A 17,968-nucleotide genomic window follows, 5' to 3' on the forward strand; every position below is an offset into this window, starting at 1 on the left:
CTGCCCAAGTCCCAGCAGATGCAGGATGCTGTGCCACCCCAGCCTGGAGCACTGCTGAGAGACACTGCCCTAACCAACTCACCATTAAACAGAACTGCACACTGAGCATATTTTCCCACCATTTCCTTCTTACGAATTTTTTATTTTAATAACCCCCTCGTTTTCCAGGTGAATTTGAAAAAGGAAAAGTATCTGAATTTAAAAGCTGCTTTGAGGGTCCTTTGTGTCATTGTTGCATATCTCTCACAGGACAAAAGAGGAATGGACAGCTCATTCTGTGTTTTTGGCACAATAATTTAAATCACAGTTGAATTCACTTCATAGAAACAGGATATTGTTTATTTTTCTAAATATCAAAGGAAGATTAGGGTGCATCTCCTCAATGTTCTGGCAAAAATTCAGTCCATGGATTGTACCCTGCTTAACCCTACACTGAATTTAGTTCCTAGTGTTTAGTTGCATTTTTAAAATATGTATTTATATAGTCAAATGGATGTCTTTCGGTCAAAATCATAAAATTCTCAAGAAAGTAATTGATGAAACATTTCTTGTCCTAATATCCCAATCCCACTGGCTGTGAAGTCATGGGTTGAAAAACAACACTGATAAATTAAACTATCTCTAAAGATTACAGATTCTTCTTTCTTCCTACAAATCAAGAGAGTGATTAATCTTGGGAAACATTCCTTTTTTTCCAGTATAAATTTCACTCGTTGCTCTTTACATAGGATGAGTCCATATCATGACTGCCATCCATATTCAAGTCTCCCATGGTTTCCATAACAACCAGAAGTCATATGTCAAGTTTTTTACTGAAAAAAACCCAAACTATTCCAAGTGAATATATTGACTCTGTGAAAGTATTTTCCCCCAGTTATCATCTATGTGTGTTTTAAGCAAGAACCTGCTCTAACATTTAATTCCTTCTACCAACTTACACTGCAGAAGGAGTACTACAGGTTTAGGACATCAGGTCCCTTTAAGGAAAACAGGCAATGTTGACAGTCATATTAAATGACTAAATCCAGCAACAGTTCTTACTCCAAAATAAACTCTTTGTGTTTTTGGTTTTTAGAAGAAAGTCTGAGTTTTAGAAGGAAATGCCAAGTGTTTTTTTACCTACAATCCATTGGGCATGCCAAGGCTCAGGAAGAAAAATAAGGTTTATAGTTTTGCCAGCTATTCAGAGTAACCACTGGTTTGGATGCAGGGCAGGTTGAGGCCAGGCAGCTATGACCTGAAGAATACATCTGCCTGGCCCAGTTCTATGTGCTTGATAGATATTAGTTGAAGAAAACAGTGTGCATTTGGGGGAGATGGAACAAAACAAGGTAAAAGATTTCTAAAGAATTCCCCAAGTAAGAACTCACTCAGTTTGAACTGTTTTACTAAAACCCAACCAGCCCATCACAGTAATTTCCACACCTTTACAAAGAAAAACATAATTGTTCATTTCCAGACGTTCTAAAGAGGCCAGCCAGTTCCCAGTTCCCCAGATCCTTCATTACCATTCCCCATTGATCTTACATGGTTTTCTCCAACAATCAAAAAATTCTTTTGGATTCACCCTGTTAATTTTTGCAAATGCAGCTAAAGAGCTTGAACTCAGCATAGTCCTCAAGCCTCTTAAACTGTGTTAGCAACCCAAGAGCTCTCGTGGAGTTGTGTGGGTGGAGTAAAACAACAATTTGAAAAACAGGCTCCAAACGATAGTTCATCTTAGTTACAGAGTACTGTGGGTTTATGCATCTTTTATTGCTTTTAATCTTAATGAAGAGATGAATAGTTTCAAAGGGATGGGAGTACTGAATGTTATAACCGATTAAAAAAGCAGCAGGGTCGGCTCCAGTAAAGTACATGACTCCCTGGGTAGTTTCACACACGCTCAAAGCCAGGACGTGATGGCAGAGCTCCCAGGGAGGCAGTTCCTCTCCTTCCCTGCCTTGTTCCTGTCCCTGCACCAACCTTTTCTTTGAGCCAGCATAAGCATGTGTGTGGCCTTCAGTTGAACCAGACCAGGGAAGTGACACTGGTTAGGACTAAACCAGCAAAAAAAAAAAAACAAATAATGTTTGTGCTAGCAGAAAGGAAGAAGCAATACATGAGTACCCTGGGGAGAGAAACTGGATGCTTTTTTAGAGGACATGCTGGCTTAAATTCTATTCTATTCAATTCCATAAACTAGTGTTTATAGACACATAAAGCATAGTCCTATGATCTCTTATTTAACTGAACTATGGGGTTTCCTCAATTCTAGTTTGAACTGGAGCATATCTTTTAGAAAAATATTCCATCTTGATAAGATGCCAGCAATGGCATGCAGAACTTGCTAAGTTCTTCCATTAGTTCATAACTTCAATGCTCAAAACATGCTTTATTTCCATTTTGAAGTAAACATTCAGTCATTGCATTTACTGTTGTGTAAGTCTAGGAGCTTGTTCTCATTCATTCCTTTTCCACATAAAGATTAATTATGATACCTCATTTTGCATAATTTGAAGGCATATTTCTGGATTCTTTAATCACTTTTACAACCTTTCTTTGAAATGTCTACATGTTATTTCCTTGAATGAAGGCACTAGAGGTGAGTAAAATGTTCCAGTAACAACTGCACTGAGCAAAGCCCTACCACTTAATACAGGGATCTCGTATGGATTTTGGTGATTGATGGATCCTGTAATTGGATGAAATGGATCTTGTTACAGAGCCTGCAATAGGCTTTAAAACCTAACTGGTAGGTGCTGAATAGTGGAAAGCTATGGTTCTGGGGTCTTTTTATCTGTCACCACATGTAGAGACATAAACTGAACACACCTAGGAAGGTGTGCTGGCACAGGGAAATTGATATTCACACACCTCTCACCCTCAAACTGATTTTGAACTGTCTATAGGGAGCAAATCTTTACCTGAGATAACTCCCACATACATCGTGCCTAGGAACTGATGGAGGAGACAAGTCAGCTCAGGCCAAACCAATGCAAGGATCACTCCACAATTTAATAGCACAGACAGTTGAGCTCTAGAGTCCAGAAACATACTCAGCACTGTGAGGTGGAGGGTTTTTCATCCTGGAGCACCATCCACAATCCCGAAAGAATATTGACAACGTTCCCCTGTGTTTTCAAAGCTGGCAACAGAATGACTTCTTGAAAAAGTCAGATTTTTTTTAATAAATCTGCTTGTAAAGATTGAAGAAAGAACATGCAGTGTCAGCTCAGCATTGCTGAGGTTATTTTAAACCTCACTAAAATACAGCTGTTTATAAACACATCAAATTGCAGGTTCACACCTGTAGATTTTGGTTTTGAAGAGTTTGGTTTGGTGTATTTTGATGAGCTTTTGGAGCATGAAGACTCCTTCCACAATATGAGAAATTGGTGTCTGCCTCTATCTCTCAGTATGAAGTAGAAATAGCAGTGGGTCTTTAAGAATGTCGAAATGGAAAAGAGGACAATCATTACTTTATAGTTGATCTCCTTGGACTTGAATCCCGTGACAAAAACTATTTCTTTAGTAAATGGGGGAAACACTGCATCAAACAAGACCATATTTTTCTAGCACCAGAGAAGAAACAAATCAGAAATACAGCTGCTCACAATGTGGCATTTTTCTTCAACAAACTCTGGTATTTATCAAAAATCTAAACTGGAGGTTTACACTGGCAGTATTTCTGTCAAATGTAGTGGAGACAGAGGTCTTTTAGCCCAGGTCACTTCATACAGAAAGGTGAGGTAAAAAATATAAGAGTACTGTTAGAAAAAATAGTGAGGAATGTTCTTCACACAAGCTCTTTGGAAAGGTTCCTGTACACAGTGAATCACTTATGTTGCACTCAGTTCCATAATCTTGATGGAGACAAGCAATTGTGCAATAAAAATCGTTTTAGATAGGAAGAAAACGAGAAAGTGAGTTTAATTGCAAAATGCAAGCCAAACATTCTGACAGCCATTTCCTATCTCTGGCTTGGCACTCCTGTGTCAGCTATGCACCAGACTCCACCTCAGTATCAAGCCTTTTGATGGATTTGGGTCATTTGCCACAGATGAAACCGTGCTGTGGCCAGCACTCCCTGACATCAAAACTCACAAACAGCATTACTGGCACAAATAAAATGAAGTAACCACTCTGCCAGCAGAAACGAAAACATTCTATGTAGGAAATAATTCTGTGGCTGGATTCACCCATGTGTACCCAAGATACTTCTAAGTGGGTCTTTTGCTTTATTTTACTGCTGGACATAAAGGAAAACATTCAGGTAAATTACACTTTGGCTTCCCCCTGTCTTTCTTTCTTGCTTCAATTTAGAGTTTGTCTTCAGCTCTTAAAGTTATTTCACTGAGTACAGACTTATTCTGTGCATTCTGCAAGCGAGAAAACACACCCCGGCACTGACCTTTTGATGACTGTATCCTCAGGAGAATGTTAGTTATTACTGCCTTCTTCTCCCTGACAGTGGAAGTTAGATATTCGTGGTCCAGAAGTTCAAGAAACAGGCGCAGCTCAACTATTAACTCTTCCATGGCTGAAAGACAAACAAATAGAATTACTTTTTCTGAAAAGTCCCATTGAGAAAAAAAGATAAGAGTTAATTCTCATTTATCCAAATTCATAGTTATTTTCTAGTATTTCTTAAAAATGTATGGTCCTCCCTGACGGAAAGAGACTTTAACATTATTAAACATTAATAGATCCAACAGAATAATCCATCAGTGAGTTTTGCTTGCATTTATAACATTTATTTCCAAACTGAAAGATGTATCTTTTCACATGCCACATGATGAAGCCAGCACCAGACAAGTTACATGTAGGAATGGTGGCCCCTGGCTTTTCTACCACTGCCACCCTGGTTCTCCTCCCACTAACAAAGTGCAAAATTTCTAACTGCACAAGAAATTTAAGACTCAGTAAAGCTTCTAGACACCACTGATATTTTAATGAATCTTTCTCTTTCCTTCATATTTTTTCTTCTGTTTGCTGTGGTAGGAACGAGCAGGTATTCTTTTTCTTTACAGTGATTTTTCTTTTTTATGATCTCCAAAGACAAGCTCCCAACCTCTCACATATTTTCTTATCATTCCCCAGATATATAATACTTCCAAGTGATATATTACACATTTCATCCCATTCTATTATTCCAGATCTCAAAGCTCTTCAACTTTCTCTAGAAAAAATTGCATTCCTTCTCTCTATTCCCAGTGCTTCTCAATTTTTTTATCAATGAACTTTATACACACAGTTCTACTTTTTTCCTTTCAAATTATCCCTAAAGTCTTGCATTGTCCTAATTACTGCAGTAGCTCAGACCATACAAACACCTTTGTTACAGCCTGATCATATGATATCTCTTCAGCAGGTTCATGAGGAAACCCATGGTATTGAACCACATTTTCGTGCTTCAGTTCTCTCACAATTCTGAGATTCTCTGGTCCCTTCGCTTAAGGGGATGTACTATTTATAGTTTCATATCCTCATTCCAAAATGCCTCCACTTAAATTCTTCTCTACTTAATCACATTTATTTTTATAGTCTTTTCAAGGCCTAACTGGGCAACTGCTGCTAAGCCTCTTCAGACCTCTAAAAGGTACATTCTTTGCTGCTTACTCCCTTACCAGCTCTTCCCTACTCCTAAAACCTTTCTGATACAATTGTTTACCCAAGTGAACCTGGAATCCTTTCTTCCATCTCTGAGAATGTGTCTGGATGTTTAAACAACCCTTGACAACACCACAGTGCAGGGAAGCCTGCAGATGTCAGCTACACTCCTGCAAGGGGCTGTTGGCCTATTCTTGTCTCCTAGAAATGCAGATTCTCCCATGCATTTGGAGACTCTACCTGAGCTCTGACTGCTCTGGCAAACCCAACAAACTACTAGCAGGCACAGAAGATGTACCAGGGCATGAAAACATCTTAACAAAGAAATCCCTGAGGAAGTACGCGTGGGAAAGTATTTTCATAGAATCATTTCAGTTGTAAAAGATCATCAAGTCCAATGACAACACTGTCAAGTCCACCACTAAACCATGTCCCTAAGCACCACATCCATGTGTTTATCAAGGACAGTGGCTTCACCACTTTCCTGGGCAGCCTGTTCCAATGCTTAACCATCCTTTCATGGAAGAAATTTTTTCATAATATCCAATCTAAACGTCCCCTGGTGCAAATTGAATCCATTTCCTTTCATCCTGTCACTTGTTACTTGGGGGAAAACACTGACACCCACCTCCCTACAACCTCCTTTCAGGTAGTTGTAGAAAGTGTCCACCCTGAATCCCATTTTCTCTAGTCTAAACAATCCCAGCTCCCTTCGATACTCCTCATTAAGACTTTTGCTCCAGACCCTTAACTCTTAATTTTCTCAAAGACACTATTAATTTGTACAGATAATTCCAGCCTGCCCAAGTTTTTCTTGGTGACTACATTCTTCTATTCACCTAAGCAGTATAAACTGTCCACCTTTTCAGGAACTATGTTTCTCAAAGATTTTCACAATATATTGGCAGAAAGAAGGTATTTAAAATGACAAGAAAACTGTCTGCTCACTTCACGGTGTAACTTATGAAAAACATCCCATGGCTACAATGGTAATTTATTTCGCCTTTACATTTGTAGCTGTCTAAGTTCTCTAGAAGTCTGTCAGAAATCCAAAGTATTTCACAACAACTCTATTATTTCCAGAGTTGTTCAAATAATGAGACAACATATATATGGCATACAGCTTTCTGAAGCACAAAGGCAGAAGCTCAGATTTGCAAAGAGGAAAGTGATTGTGAGACTCGAGGAGAAATAAAAAGGCCCTATAACCAAAAAAAGTAATACCCAAGCAATCAGCTCTTATTTTTTTCTCAAATTATACAGTTTAGAGATAAGATGTATATTCCATTCTGTGTATAGTGGTCTCTTGCTTTTAAGTATGCTTTGAATATAAAATGCATTCATATTGTTCATTTTAATTACAGAATATATGAATATTTTAATAGTTACTTGTTACGATACATGCCTTTCAAAAGCTATCATTACCATAGAATCTAGGCAATCATTGTGAAACCTAATCAGTATGCAGTACAAGGAATGTATATTTTTCATGTAGTTCTACAGCCATATAAATTACTGTTAGTAATTGCATATATTACTGCACTAGAAGTTCTTTGCAATGCCATGTGTCCTAATTTCTTTAAGGCAAGGGATTGTAAATAGGCTGAAAGGGAGCTCTCCCTTCTCCTCTTCACCAAAGAATACCATATGCCACAGTCACCTCATTTCTTTGCTGAGAACCTTCACTTTTAGGAAGGGAAAAAAGGACGAAAGGATCAGCTACCTTTGATATGTAAAGAGTACATAACCGTGTTCAGTTATTAAAAATTATCAGATCCTTGTTCTCAGGATCTTATAATCTAATATAAACAGATGGATTGCACAATGAAAAATTAGAGCAAGAGGGAGTTACAAGGCAAGGAGACAAGGAAGCAAGAGGAGAGGAGATAGGGAACTGTTGCTGGAGAAACTTCTGGCAGGTGGCACCAGCCCAAATCTCTTCTGATTGTACCATAAGTGGCCTTCCTCTATGTCTTTGGATGAAATCTGCATTGCAGTCCCTGGTGACCCCTTCCCATTGACCTACAATGACCAGCCCACCTAAGGTCCTGGAAGCAATTTAACTGCCCCAGCAGAGGATTTCAAAATCCAAAGCTTTGGTTAGGTCAGATAAGAGGATGGTAAGATGGACCTGATACCAGTGAGGCAACACTTAAAACATGCCAAAACCGCTGCCTTAGCAACACATTCACGCTCACTGCATGTGCCCTTGGCCTGCCGTGCAGCACTGTGGTTCAAAGGCTGAGTAGTGCATCACCAAGGAATACAGAGCATGACAAGACTTGCTCCTCCAGCCTTTGTAAGCTCACAGGTGTGTGACACTGACTTCAAGCAAGGAGCCATAAATGCTAATTCACAATTTTAGTGCAACAACAGAATGAAATTGTTAGCAGCTGTTAAAAAATGCTAGACACGAACACTTGGACATTGTTTCTACCAGGACTGAATTAGGGATGAATTTTCTTTTGCGGGAGTTAATAGCATCAGAAATATCAAAGCGTGAAGGAAGGAAGTTCTGAATTTCACTTTATATATGCATTGATGTCAAACATCCAAAAAGAAAGAAGGGAAACGCTGTTCCCAGCTAGCAAGAAACACTCTTTCCACATATCTTAAAAGCATACTTTCCTCTGTTAGTACTTTTGCTGCTTAAGGAAAGAGTTGAAATACTGCCATGAAGTGTATTGAAATAAAGTATTGAAAACTTTTTTCCAAGATGGCAACAAATAAATATATATGTTCTGGGAAAAAAAACAAGTTTCCCTGTTGTCAATCCTTGGCTGATTTTCTGGATTGAAGAACCTTATCTTCTCCTTCCTAGAAATGTGATGATGTGCTCACAAAAAAAGTAATGGAACTGAATAACAGAAAATCTACATATTTTCAGTAAGCAATCATTGTTTCTTAAACAGAGACTCAAAAGGAGCGGGTGGTGCAAGTCCCAAAGAAAAACATACTCCTCCAGTGAGAGATTACCCTTGGAAATCTGACATCACCACAAAGAAAGAATAATAATCAGAAGAAGGCTCTCAAAAAGGGGCCAATTTATTTGATAGCTTTGGCTGTATTCTCATTGCCAAAGGAATTACTTGTAAGTGGCAGGTGGCGAAAGGCAGGGTGGAGCCCAGGGATGGTAATCACACAGTAAGCTGATTTTAGCTTGACTGAGGAACAAAATCACATTCCATATTAAACGATGAGAAGTCCATTCTATGCTCAATAGGAATTATAGGCCCCTAATGGACTGCTGTAATTGCCATGCACAAATAAAAAAACAGTGATAAATCCAGAAGGGTTTCCAAGACCGGCTCTCAGGAGCTTTAAAGTTTTTCAAATGGCAGCACATAAAAACTATATACAAAAGCCAGCAACAGAATACACCAAGGTAAAAATAATAAGAGGAAGGCAATTACATCACACTGCAGATTTTGTTCCAAACCAGAACTAAAACCAACTGGGGCTGAAAAAGCATGATGATGCAATTATTCCAAATCTATGTTTAAGGGTACTAGCCTACAACCGTTTTTTAAAAGAATGTATTTTTCGCTTCCAGTTGATTAGAAAAAAATGGTAGGAGCAGGACTATATCCCACACGATTTCAAGGTTGCTTTAACCAGAGGAAACTACAAGGATGAGCTCATTAGAAAAATGGTCAGATTGTTTTTTTGTTACTCCTAGCAGTTACAGTATTTCTTAACCTTTCCATAGCGCAAATGACCTGAAAGTGTTTTTCAGCTGACTAACACACACTGATGAACTTCTAAAGAAAAAGAAATACAAGTCCAGGAAGGAGGACAGCAAGTATGTTTATTAAATATTGTCTTGTCCATACAGCACAAACCTTCCACACAAAGTAACTTCACTTCCATGCTTGCATGTCTATTATAAATGCATGTATGAAAATACATGAATATACAAATCTATCACAGAAATATGATTTTAAATTGAGCTTCAATTTTTTAGAAGATGCTATTGATCAGTTCCTTGAACACTGCTGAATCAAATCTCTCTGTGCTTAAATTTTCTGTTCTCTGTTTATTTGTCATTTGCAGATGTTGAAGGTTAGCACAGAGACCCACTACAAGAAATCACCAAATCTGACTTTCTATACAATACAGGCCAGAGACTCTCACCTCGCTACCCCTGTTTGTAGAGAGATGTGTATTTACCTGAAGTACCTGTTCCAGGAAAGCCAAAGATCTATGTCAGCATTTTGAGCCCTAGTTTCATGGGGGGGGGGGAGGTGTGATCCCATTTGACTTCCCCAAACAAATATGATTGGATTTATGAGTAAGACTCTTATAATCTTTAAAAAAACCCTCATTGGTATTTAGGCACACAAGCAACACTGTAGAAACCAGACATATGATCTCATTTACAATAAAAAGCAGAATATGAATTTCATGTTTATACCCATTTCTCTTGAAATAGTGTCACCATCCTTAGTTTTGGATGCGGAATTTGAATATTTTATTAAAAAGCTCATAACAGACTACTGCTGAGGAAACCATGGCTGTATTTTATAATGCTATAAATATCAGGGACACTACAACGAATGTAGAGGCGCAAGGCAAAAATCTTTATGAAGAAAACACAAAATCACTTTAACTCACTTCCACTCAATCCTATAATGCAGTTACAAATATCCTGAAACCAGCAATTAATAAAAAAGTACCTTTCCTGACTATTTTATCATTATCCAAGACAAAAATTTCACATAGAAGCACAAAAAATCTGAAAGCAGGCAGTGAGAGCATATTTAGCAGTAGCAAAAATTTTTAGTTTTTTCAATAATGCTACCAGAAACTATTTGACATACTTGAAAACTGTATTGAAATCCTCTCCCCCAAGAAATGACAAGGCTTGCTGCTTGAGGAACACCCTATGAGGAGACAACACCTCTCGCTTGGAGAGTTTTCTCTTGGTTGCACTGGCCTTTCTCTGCTGCCCTTATAACCACAGTGTACAAGGTGTGATGGATTCTACCTGATAAATATCCTAAATCCTGCTCCAGAAAGTGAAGATGATCAGTTTGGGGATACATAGCATTAGAGGAAAGAATAGTAGTGTGTTAAAAAGGGATGAACCCTAAATAGTAAATGAAGCCCTATGGATGAAGAACTAGTATGAAGCAAGTAAAACATATACAAGTATTTCCATTAGAGTGTTTTAGCACAAAAATAGTTACACTTCTCTAAAAACTGTCAACAATCATCTTTTGTTTAAAATTTGGAGCTTCTCGGCCTTTCACAAAGTCTCTTTCCAGACAGTTTGGGGTAAGAGAGGCAAAACACGTCTACTAAAAACTCTTCCTGTTTCATGCATATTTATGATCAACTTCAATGACTGTCAAGGGATCACTTCAGCCACAACCCACATGTATTTCTCTTTTCCTTCTTCCTTCTGCTTCAGTTATCCAGGAATTGGCTTTTACAAAACCAGCTGTCCAAAACAGCTATCAGAGCTCCAAATGCTACTGGTACAATACCTGGGTGATAAAACAAGAGGTGGGAGGGCATTAAGGAATGTTTGGACAAGAAACAAGCTGCCAAAAGTCCTACTCCACCAGTGAATCCTACAGCCATGCCAAAAATCCTACAGCCATGCAATGAGTGACAGCAGTGCTGGGGTGTAATCCATTAGCATGGATAAAACGTTTATTTCTTAAAGTACAGACCAGTGTTTAAGCAATGCCACAGAGTTTGGAGAGGAATGTCTGGTTTTAAGCAAGTTCACAGACTCATAGGAAAAAAAAATAAGGAAAAAAAAAATAAAGGAAAAAAAAAACAAAGAAGGAAAATAAGAAACAAGGAGAAATGAAAAAGAAAAAAGAAAGAAGAAACAGAAGAAGAACCAAAAAAGAAGAAAATATAATTAGTGTTAAAGGCATTTAATTTTATTTAAGTACCAATTATCTACATGGAACTCATAATATGCTAGCCAAAAAGAAAAAAAAGTGCTGATAACTAACTAAAGAAACTTACAGTGGACTTTATAAAGTTGTTCAAAGTTTTATCTAAAGTATGTTTTCCATATGAGATTTCTTTTGTTCCCAAAATAAATGTAACATACTTTGTAAAGCACATGAACATGGATTTCATCCTCACTGGATTCCCAGCAGGCTAAGTCTCACCCTCCTGCCTCTTGGCACTGTTGGCCTTCAGGCTGAGTTTCTCTTTGGACTCCCATTACCCTTCTACAGCAGAAAATTGAAATTTCTTGCATTTAACCATCTCCAAATGTATCAGCTGACATCATTCCACCAGGACAAGATATTCCAGGTCCTGTCTCCTGGCTCCTGCATTAGCTCACCTCCTCTCTTCCTCCAAACCACAGAAGATAAGTGGTCACTACAGAATTAATGAACAGACTCCAATTCCACAAAAGAAAAGCAGTTCCCTCTGATGATGCAAGAAGAAAGATAATCTGTGGTAGGAGGTGAAAATCTGTGCCTGTCTCCAAATCCCAGGGGAAATGGGGATCAGAAAAGGCTGAGACACACAGAAACAAGTGACCTGTGGCAGTAAAAATGAAGCGAAGCACTGCAGTGCCCCTTGCGAGTTCTTCACTCGGGTCCTCAGCTGAACACCCTTTTTAGGGTAGAATGTCTTTCAAATTTATGAATAATTACATATCCAGCAGAAGTGTGAGACAGTAAATTAAGGAAGTTAATGGAATGGAGAAACAGAATAGCAGAACAATGAGAAAGAAATACAAATATGGCAACAGCAGGAACTGCACATTATATTTTGGTGGTTTTGTATTGAGCAACACAATTTTATTATCCACGTCAAATAGCAAACTTGAAAACTGTTCAAGTCCAGAGTCTGATCACGTCATCCATAAGAGCAGTACAACTGAAGAATAGTTTTCATTTTGTGGATCTGGAGCTCCAGGCTTCCAGTGTGCAGCTATTTTAGAGACAGAAATGAGATAATATTGCTTTTTATAAGCATAGATCCAGAAGTCCTCACATTTGTATGTGAAGATGGAAAAAAACCCCTTTTTTTTCTGTCCTACAACACTCTTTTATACTACAGTTCTCACTGCTGAGTTCATTATGCAATGAGTAACTTCTGCCATACATTGATTATTGTCTGATGCTTTCCCCAAGGAGAGAAGCATGTTCTGCTTTTTCTGTCAGGCTTTTGAAAATTTCTATTAATAGATACAGATGACATGCATGATCCATAAATGTATGAAATATATTCTCTATTGAAAACAGCAATATATGCCTTTCAACAGTGGATTCAGCTAGCTGTGGTAAAGTAGGAAAGCTGTAATTTTAAAATGGGGAATTTCAATTCCCTCTGCCTCTCAAGTTAATTCTCTAAAATATATCAATGTCTCTCTGATTTCTCCTCCTTCTGGTTCTCCTTCATGATTACTATGAAGAAAGGAAAATTAAATAAACTTTCAATTTTATAATTTCTGAAAATAAATTTAAAAAACAAAAAATTGTGCTCAGCCAGCCTGAGGTAAATTATTCCTTTCAGCTCCTTCACTCAGCACATCTCTGCAGTATGCCAAACGAGACAGACCAAGGGTCCCTATGTAACCCTCCCATGGTGTGCAAAGAGAGTGCTGGAAGCCTGGATTTGATCCAGGGGCTTGGACAGAGGCTGCTACAAAGGAGGGCAGCAGCAAACACCCTGACCACAGGGAAGAGATCAGCCAAGAGTGGGATCCACACTTGCTAAAGGAGCTCCACATAGCAAACTTCAAGGGCCTTTTTTTTGTCTCCATGTGTTAATAAATGATCAAAGGTTACACTTTCTCTCTAAAAGAAGATAAAGTCAGAAACTACATTTCAGAAAACAACGAAAACCTAGGCCTATGAAACTAAGTTATATTTTCTTATAATAGGAGAATTAGAAGTCAAACAAGTGCACTTTCATATATTTTTTAGCAAAGAAGTGGCACTAAAGACTATACTAATAAATTGGTCCAGTAAGTCAACTGAAATTTTGCCACTTGAGCTATGTATGGACTGTACTGGAATTCAAAATGCTATTTTGTCACAAAACCTCATTTTCCCACCTTTAAAAATATACAGAAACCTCATCATTTAAATATTCTAGCATGGAATGCTGGAATTGATGGTGAGAGTTTTAAAGAATGGCTACAGTATGCATGAGAGGCTCACTGCCCTGGCAGGACATGGGCAGTACTACCATGATGGGACCTGAAACTGAGTATGCTGAAGAGAGGAGCACAAATGCTCTGGCACAATTTTTGTGACTGGATTTAGACCCCACAAATCTCATGTAAGAAGCTGGCACCATGTCACCAACGTAACATCTGAAATACGATAATTGTAAAGCTGAATTATTTTCAATATCCATAGTATTGATGGATGATGATTTTCATCTGCAGTACTGATCAGCCAGAAAACAAGGCATCTTCAGAAGACACAAAATAAATAAAAGTTATTTCCCCTCATGACATAAAAAGAAAATACTTATTCAAAATTTTGGGTCTTTATCTGGCGTACTTCGCACAGTTTCACTGATGCCCAACTAATCCACTGCAAGCTTGGACACGCAGTAAATACTTGTATGGTACAGAGATTTCATTTTAATTATGGATGTGCTCTGAATTTATCATGAAAGCAGAAAACATATGTTTAAGATACAGTAATAAACTGCTGTCAACATCTTTCTCTCAGGCTGCTCCAGCCACCTTTCCTCCTCTATACAATCAGCCTTGCACCGCTTTGGAATACAGACTGTGCTAGTCAGACTTACCTACAAGATCCCAGAGAAAATCTCCCTCCATGGCTTGCACTCCCCTTGCATCATTTTCTGTTTTCTGGACAATATCTAGATTTTTTACATCTGGTCACCTTGCCCCATATGTTTGGAACAGCCTCCCTTTTCCCTGCCAAGCAACCTCCCTCTCTTCCATGAAATCCCTCTTTCTTTCAGCCTTCCCTTCAGCAATAACCCTCACATCCCCCCTTGACCAACAATTGTGCCATGTCTTGTCATGCAGCTGGTTTTTTTATCTACCTTTAGTTCAGATCCTGCAAATGTTTTCCCATGGTAAAAAAAACCTTCCAATCCTTCTGATCAGTTTCACTAACCACAGCAGCAGGATGAGCTCAGAGAGAGAAAAAAGATGTGTTTTAGTTATTAACATCTAAAAGGCACTAACTTCATTCCTATGCAAAAGGAGCAGAGCAGACAAACAGACAGATGTCTGTTCCTCCTGCCAGCAGTGGGAGAATGCAGCTCTGAGGATGGGAGACCAGGGCAGCTGCCAGAACATATCCTGGCACCAGCTCAGGCACTGCCTGGCCAGCTGTGCCAGCTCCGTCCTCCCCCTCACACCTGGCCCTTTCCAACAGAGAGGTGGTATTTAAAAAAAAAAAAATTATTATTCCATATTCCAAGAATACTTCTAAGCTCTGAGGACATATGTCCAAAATGTTACCATTACCAGTGGCTCTCACTCACCCTGAGCCTGGCTGCATTTCTTCAGGTCAAGGACATAATTTATTGTTTGTAAAAAGTGCTGCCATGGGACTGAACAGCACAAGCAACACCAGCTCCCCACTGTTACAGCATCTAAAAACTTCCTATCAGGCCACAGGAGAGAAAAAGGAAAGCACTTTACCTACATCCTCAGCATATTCTCTCCATGACTGCCCACTTGAGTCAACTGATGGATACCACAAAGATACAAATGGACCATTGGGTTCAGAACAAAACCCTATATTCAAATTACACAGTGAGCACAAATTACCTCTGAGCACACTTCAGCAGTATCACTTGGGGAGGGAAGCCACATTTTATGACTAAGAGGTTCACTGCATGTCCATTTGTCCTCACCAAACTTCTGTCACAGCTGAGGGATCCTGATCAACATGAGCTTCACCAGGGGTTGGGTGTGCCATCAATCCAATGCTCTGTGTGGCTGGATGAGATCCTGGATGGTTTGTTTAACCACATTTGCCAAAATGCGTTCCCCAGTTTTTCCCGTATTCCTGAGTAACAAAGAATACTCACTGCCAAATGTCCTCTCACTGAGATCACAAAGGCAAAAACCCTGCACCCTCCCTCAAGAAAAAAGCAGCACAGCAACGATTAAAGTTTATAGCAAGTTTGCACATTTTCCTGAGTTTATGTGCTTTGTTTTTCACAGACTCATAACCTAACTAGGAAACCACAGACTGATGCATCTGTTGGTCTCAGTTACTATCAAAAATGTGCTGACTCCCTATAAAAGTTATCCCATTGCATCACAGCACAAACACCCCGTGTCAGGCCTGTGTGTGGCAGCTGAGCCCGGTGAGGATCCCTGGAAGCCGGGCTGGGACAGACCAGCTGGGGCGGCGGCGGGGCCCTGCCAGCTCCGCCCAGCACCAGCCACAGCCGCCAAACAAAGATAAAAGCTGTCCAGGGCAAACATTTGCATCCTTGCCTCATCTCACCATCTGCTGCTGCTGCTGCTCACTTGAAAATTAATACAGTGGCTGCTTGAGCCAGAAGCTAATGCTACATCTGTCCTCCTTAGATCATTATTAGGCTACACATGCAACCCTTTTTGCAACTCATATGGGGTAACAGTGGCCTCTAATCTGACAGCATCTGTCCTCCATCAAGAAAGACCAAACTGTAGACCCTGAAACAAATTGGACTGAATCTTCCTCCTAGTCTGTGCTCCCTTACTTTCCCCTTCTTCTTCCCCCATACACTTTCATTAGAGTTAAAAAGTAAATGAATAAAGCGTACATCTCTTTCAAAGAACATAAAAAGGTCTTTCACAAGCAAAAAGGTACAGAAAACCCAGGACTGGTCTTGCTTGTATAAATTACATTTCCCAGTCCAGTTTCTAGGGGCTGTTCATGGCTGTTAAGGAAACAAGTGAAATTGCATTTTATCATCTTGATCATTTATTCCTAATAGTTTCCTATTTGCATCTGATTTGCACTGCATGAAGAAAAGCAAAAATGTGAGAATAATCAAGCATATATATTGAGGTTACATATCTCATACAAATCTTAATTCTGTGGCCTTTAATCCAGAGAAAGTCTCAAAAAGGCATTCCCTATACATAGATTGCAACATACTGATTTTAGAGAAGGACTAATTTCACAGGCTTCAGGGGAAATAATCTGAGATAGAAATCTATTCTCTTCTTTTCCATGGAAGACACACTAGAAACTTCTTGTAGGAACATCATCAAATTGAGCATTTTTAAAAGCCTCCTAGTAAAATATATTTTACCCTACATGTATTTTTCATCATTCAACTTAGAAATTATTTACAATAAGAAACTGAGCAGTCAAATCCACTTAGGGGAATTCTAGCAAAATGTATGTATCTACAAAAAAACAAAGCCCAAACCATTTTCCTCCTGTTCAAAGCGCTTTGAAATGAAGTGAAAAAACTGCTAAGACAAATGTTTGCAACCATTTTTCTTAAGCTACAGTTTGAGAACCATGGCTATAGCTAAGAAAACTTCTAAAACTAAAAAGAAAAAGTAAAAAGAAAAACAAAACAAAAAAAAACCACCAACCAAACCCAAAGAACATTAGAACAGATAAAATACTCAGTCATGTCCTTGTCCTTTCTAGATCTGTCCCCATAGTTGTAGGGGCTCAGGACAGATACATATATTAGCAATAAAATAATGCTAGGTGACCTCCTTCACCTCCTAGAAGCAAGAAATGGAAAGACAATTGGCAAAAGGCAGAAAATACCAGTAGAGAAATAGGAACTATTTAAATTAGCCCTTGTTTTGGAGCATTTGAGAATGGCAGAAAGGTGCTTCAAAAAGGCCAGGCAGTCCTGATTAAAAGGAAAAAACATGAGAAGATAAACAAGAGAAAGATAGGTCATTCACAGTCCATGAACCTTAACAGCATTCCTTGGAGAAAAACAGAAAGATTTATCTCAGTTAAATAGCTTGTTTATAGGAAAGACGCAAATGTCTTCTTGGGGTATGGCTTTTTGTCTTCTTTGCCTCTTTAATCTGTTTTCTCATGATTACACTTTTTTTTACCCACCATTTTCCTTAAGAGAAATACAAGGAAAGGCAAAATCAGCTTACACATTCTTTTCATTCCAGATGGCAAAGTGACGAAAACTGACTAAAGCTAAATCAAGAAATTTTTATGATGAAGGAATGGATTCTAAAAAAGCCTTTGCGATTTTTCAAGTGAGAGAATCAGGAAAGCAATTATCTCCTAACTTTTAGAAAGCAGTGCTCATTCTCAGGCACTGGAGACTACTCCATTTTCTTACCATCCTTTTGGGTTCCAAAGCAGCACTCTGTGGTTTACAGATGGGAAACTGAGGCAGGCTTAGTACCACAGAGACTGTCACGGAGCATAACTTGGCATTGCCACCAAAAGAAGCAGCCATGGGC

At 38.8% G+C, this 17,968-nt stretch overlaps 1 protein-coding gene across 1 annotated transcript in view; it reads right to left on the bottom strand.

Annotated features, from left to right (window-relative positions):
* The window catches only part of AFAP1 (actin filament associated protein 1), a 110,416-nt gene that overhangs the window by 57,184 nt on the left and 35,264 nt on the right, over positions 1–17,968 (bottom strand). The window contains exon 2 of the mRNA XM_082282481.1: positions 4,394–4,522. Within this exon, the coding sequence (XP_082138607.1) occupies positions 4,394–4,520 (127 nt within the window). The 5' untranslated portion in view covers positions 4,521–4,522. The remainder of the gene's footprint in view (positions 1–4,393; positions 4,523–17,968) is intronic.

Source organism: Coloeus monedula, assembly GCF_965178545.1.
Source record: "Coloeus monedula genome assembly, chromosome: 5".
NCBI classification, from domain to species: Eukaryota; Metazoa; Chordata; class Aves; order Passeriformes; family Corvidae; genus Coloeus; species Coloeus monedula.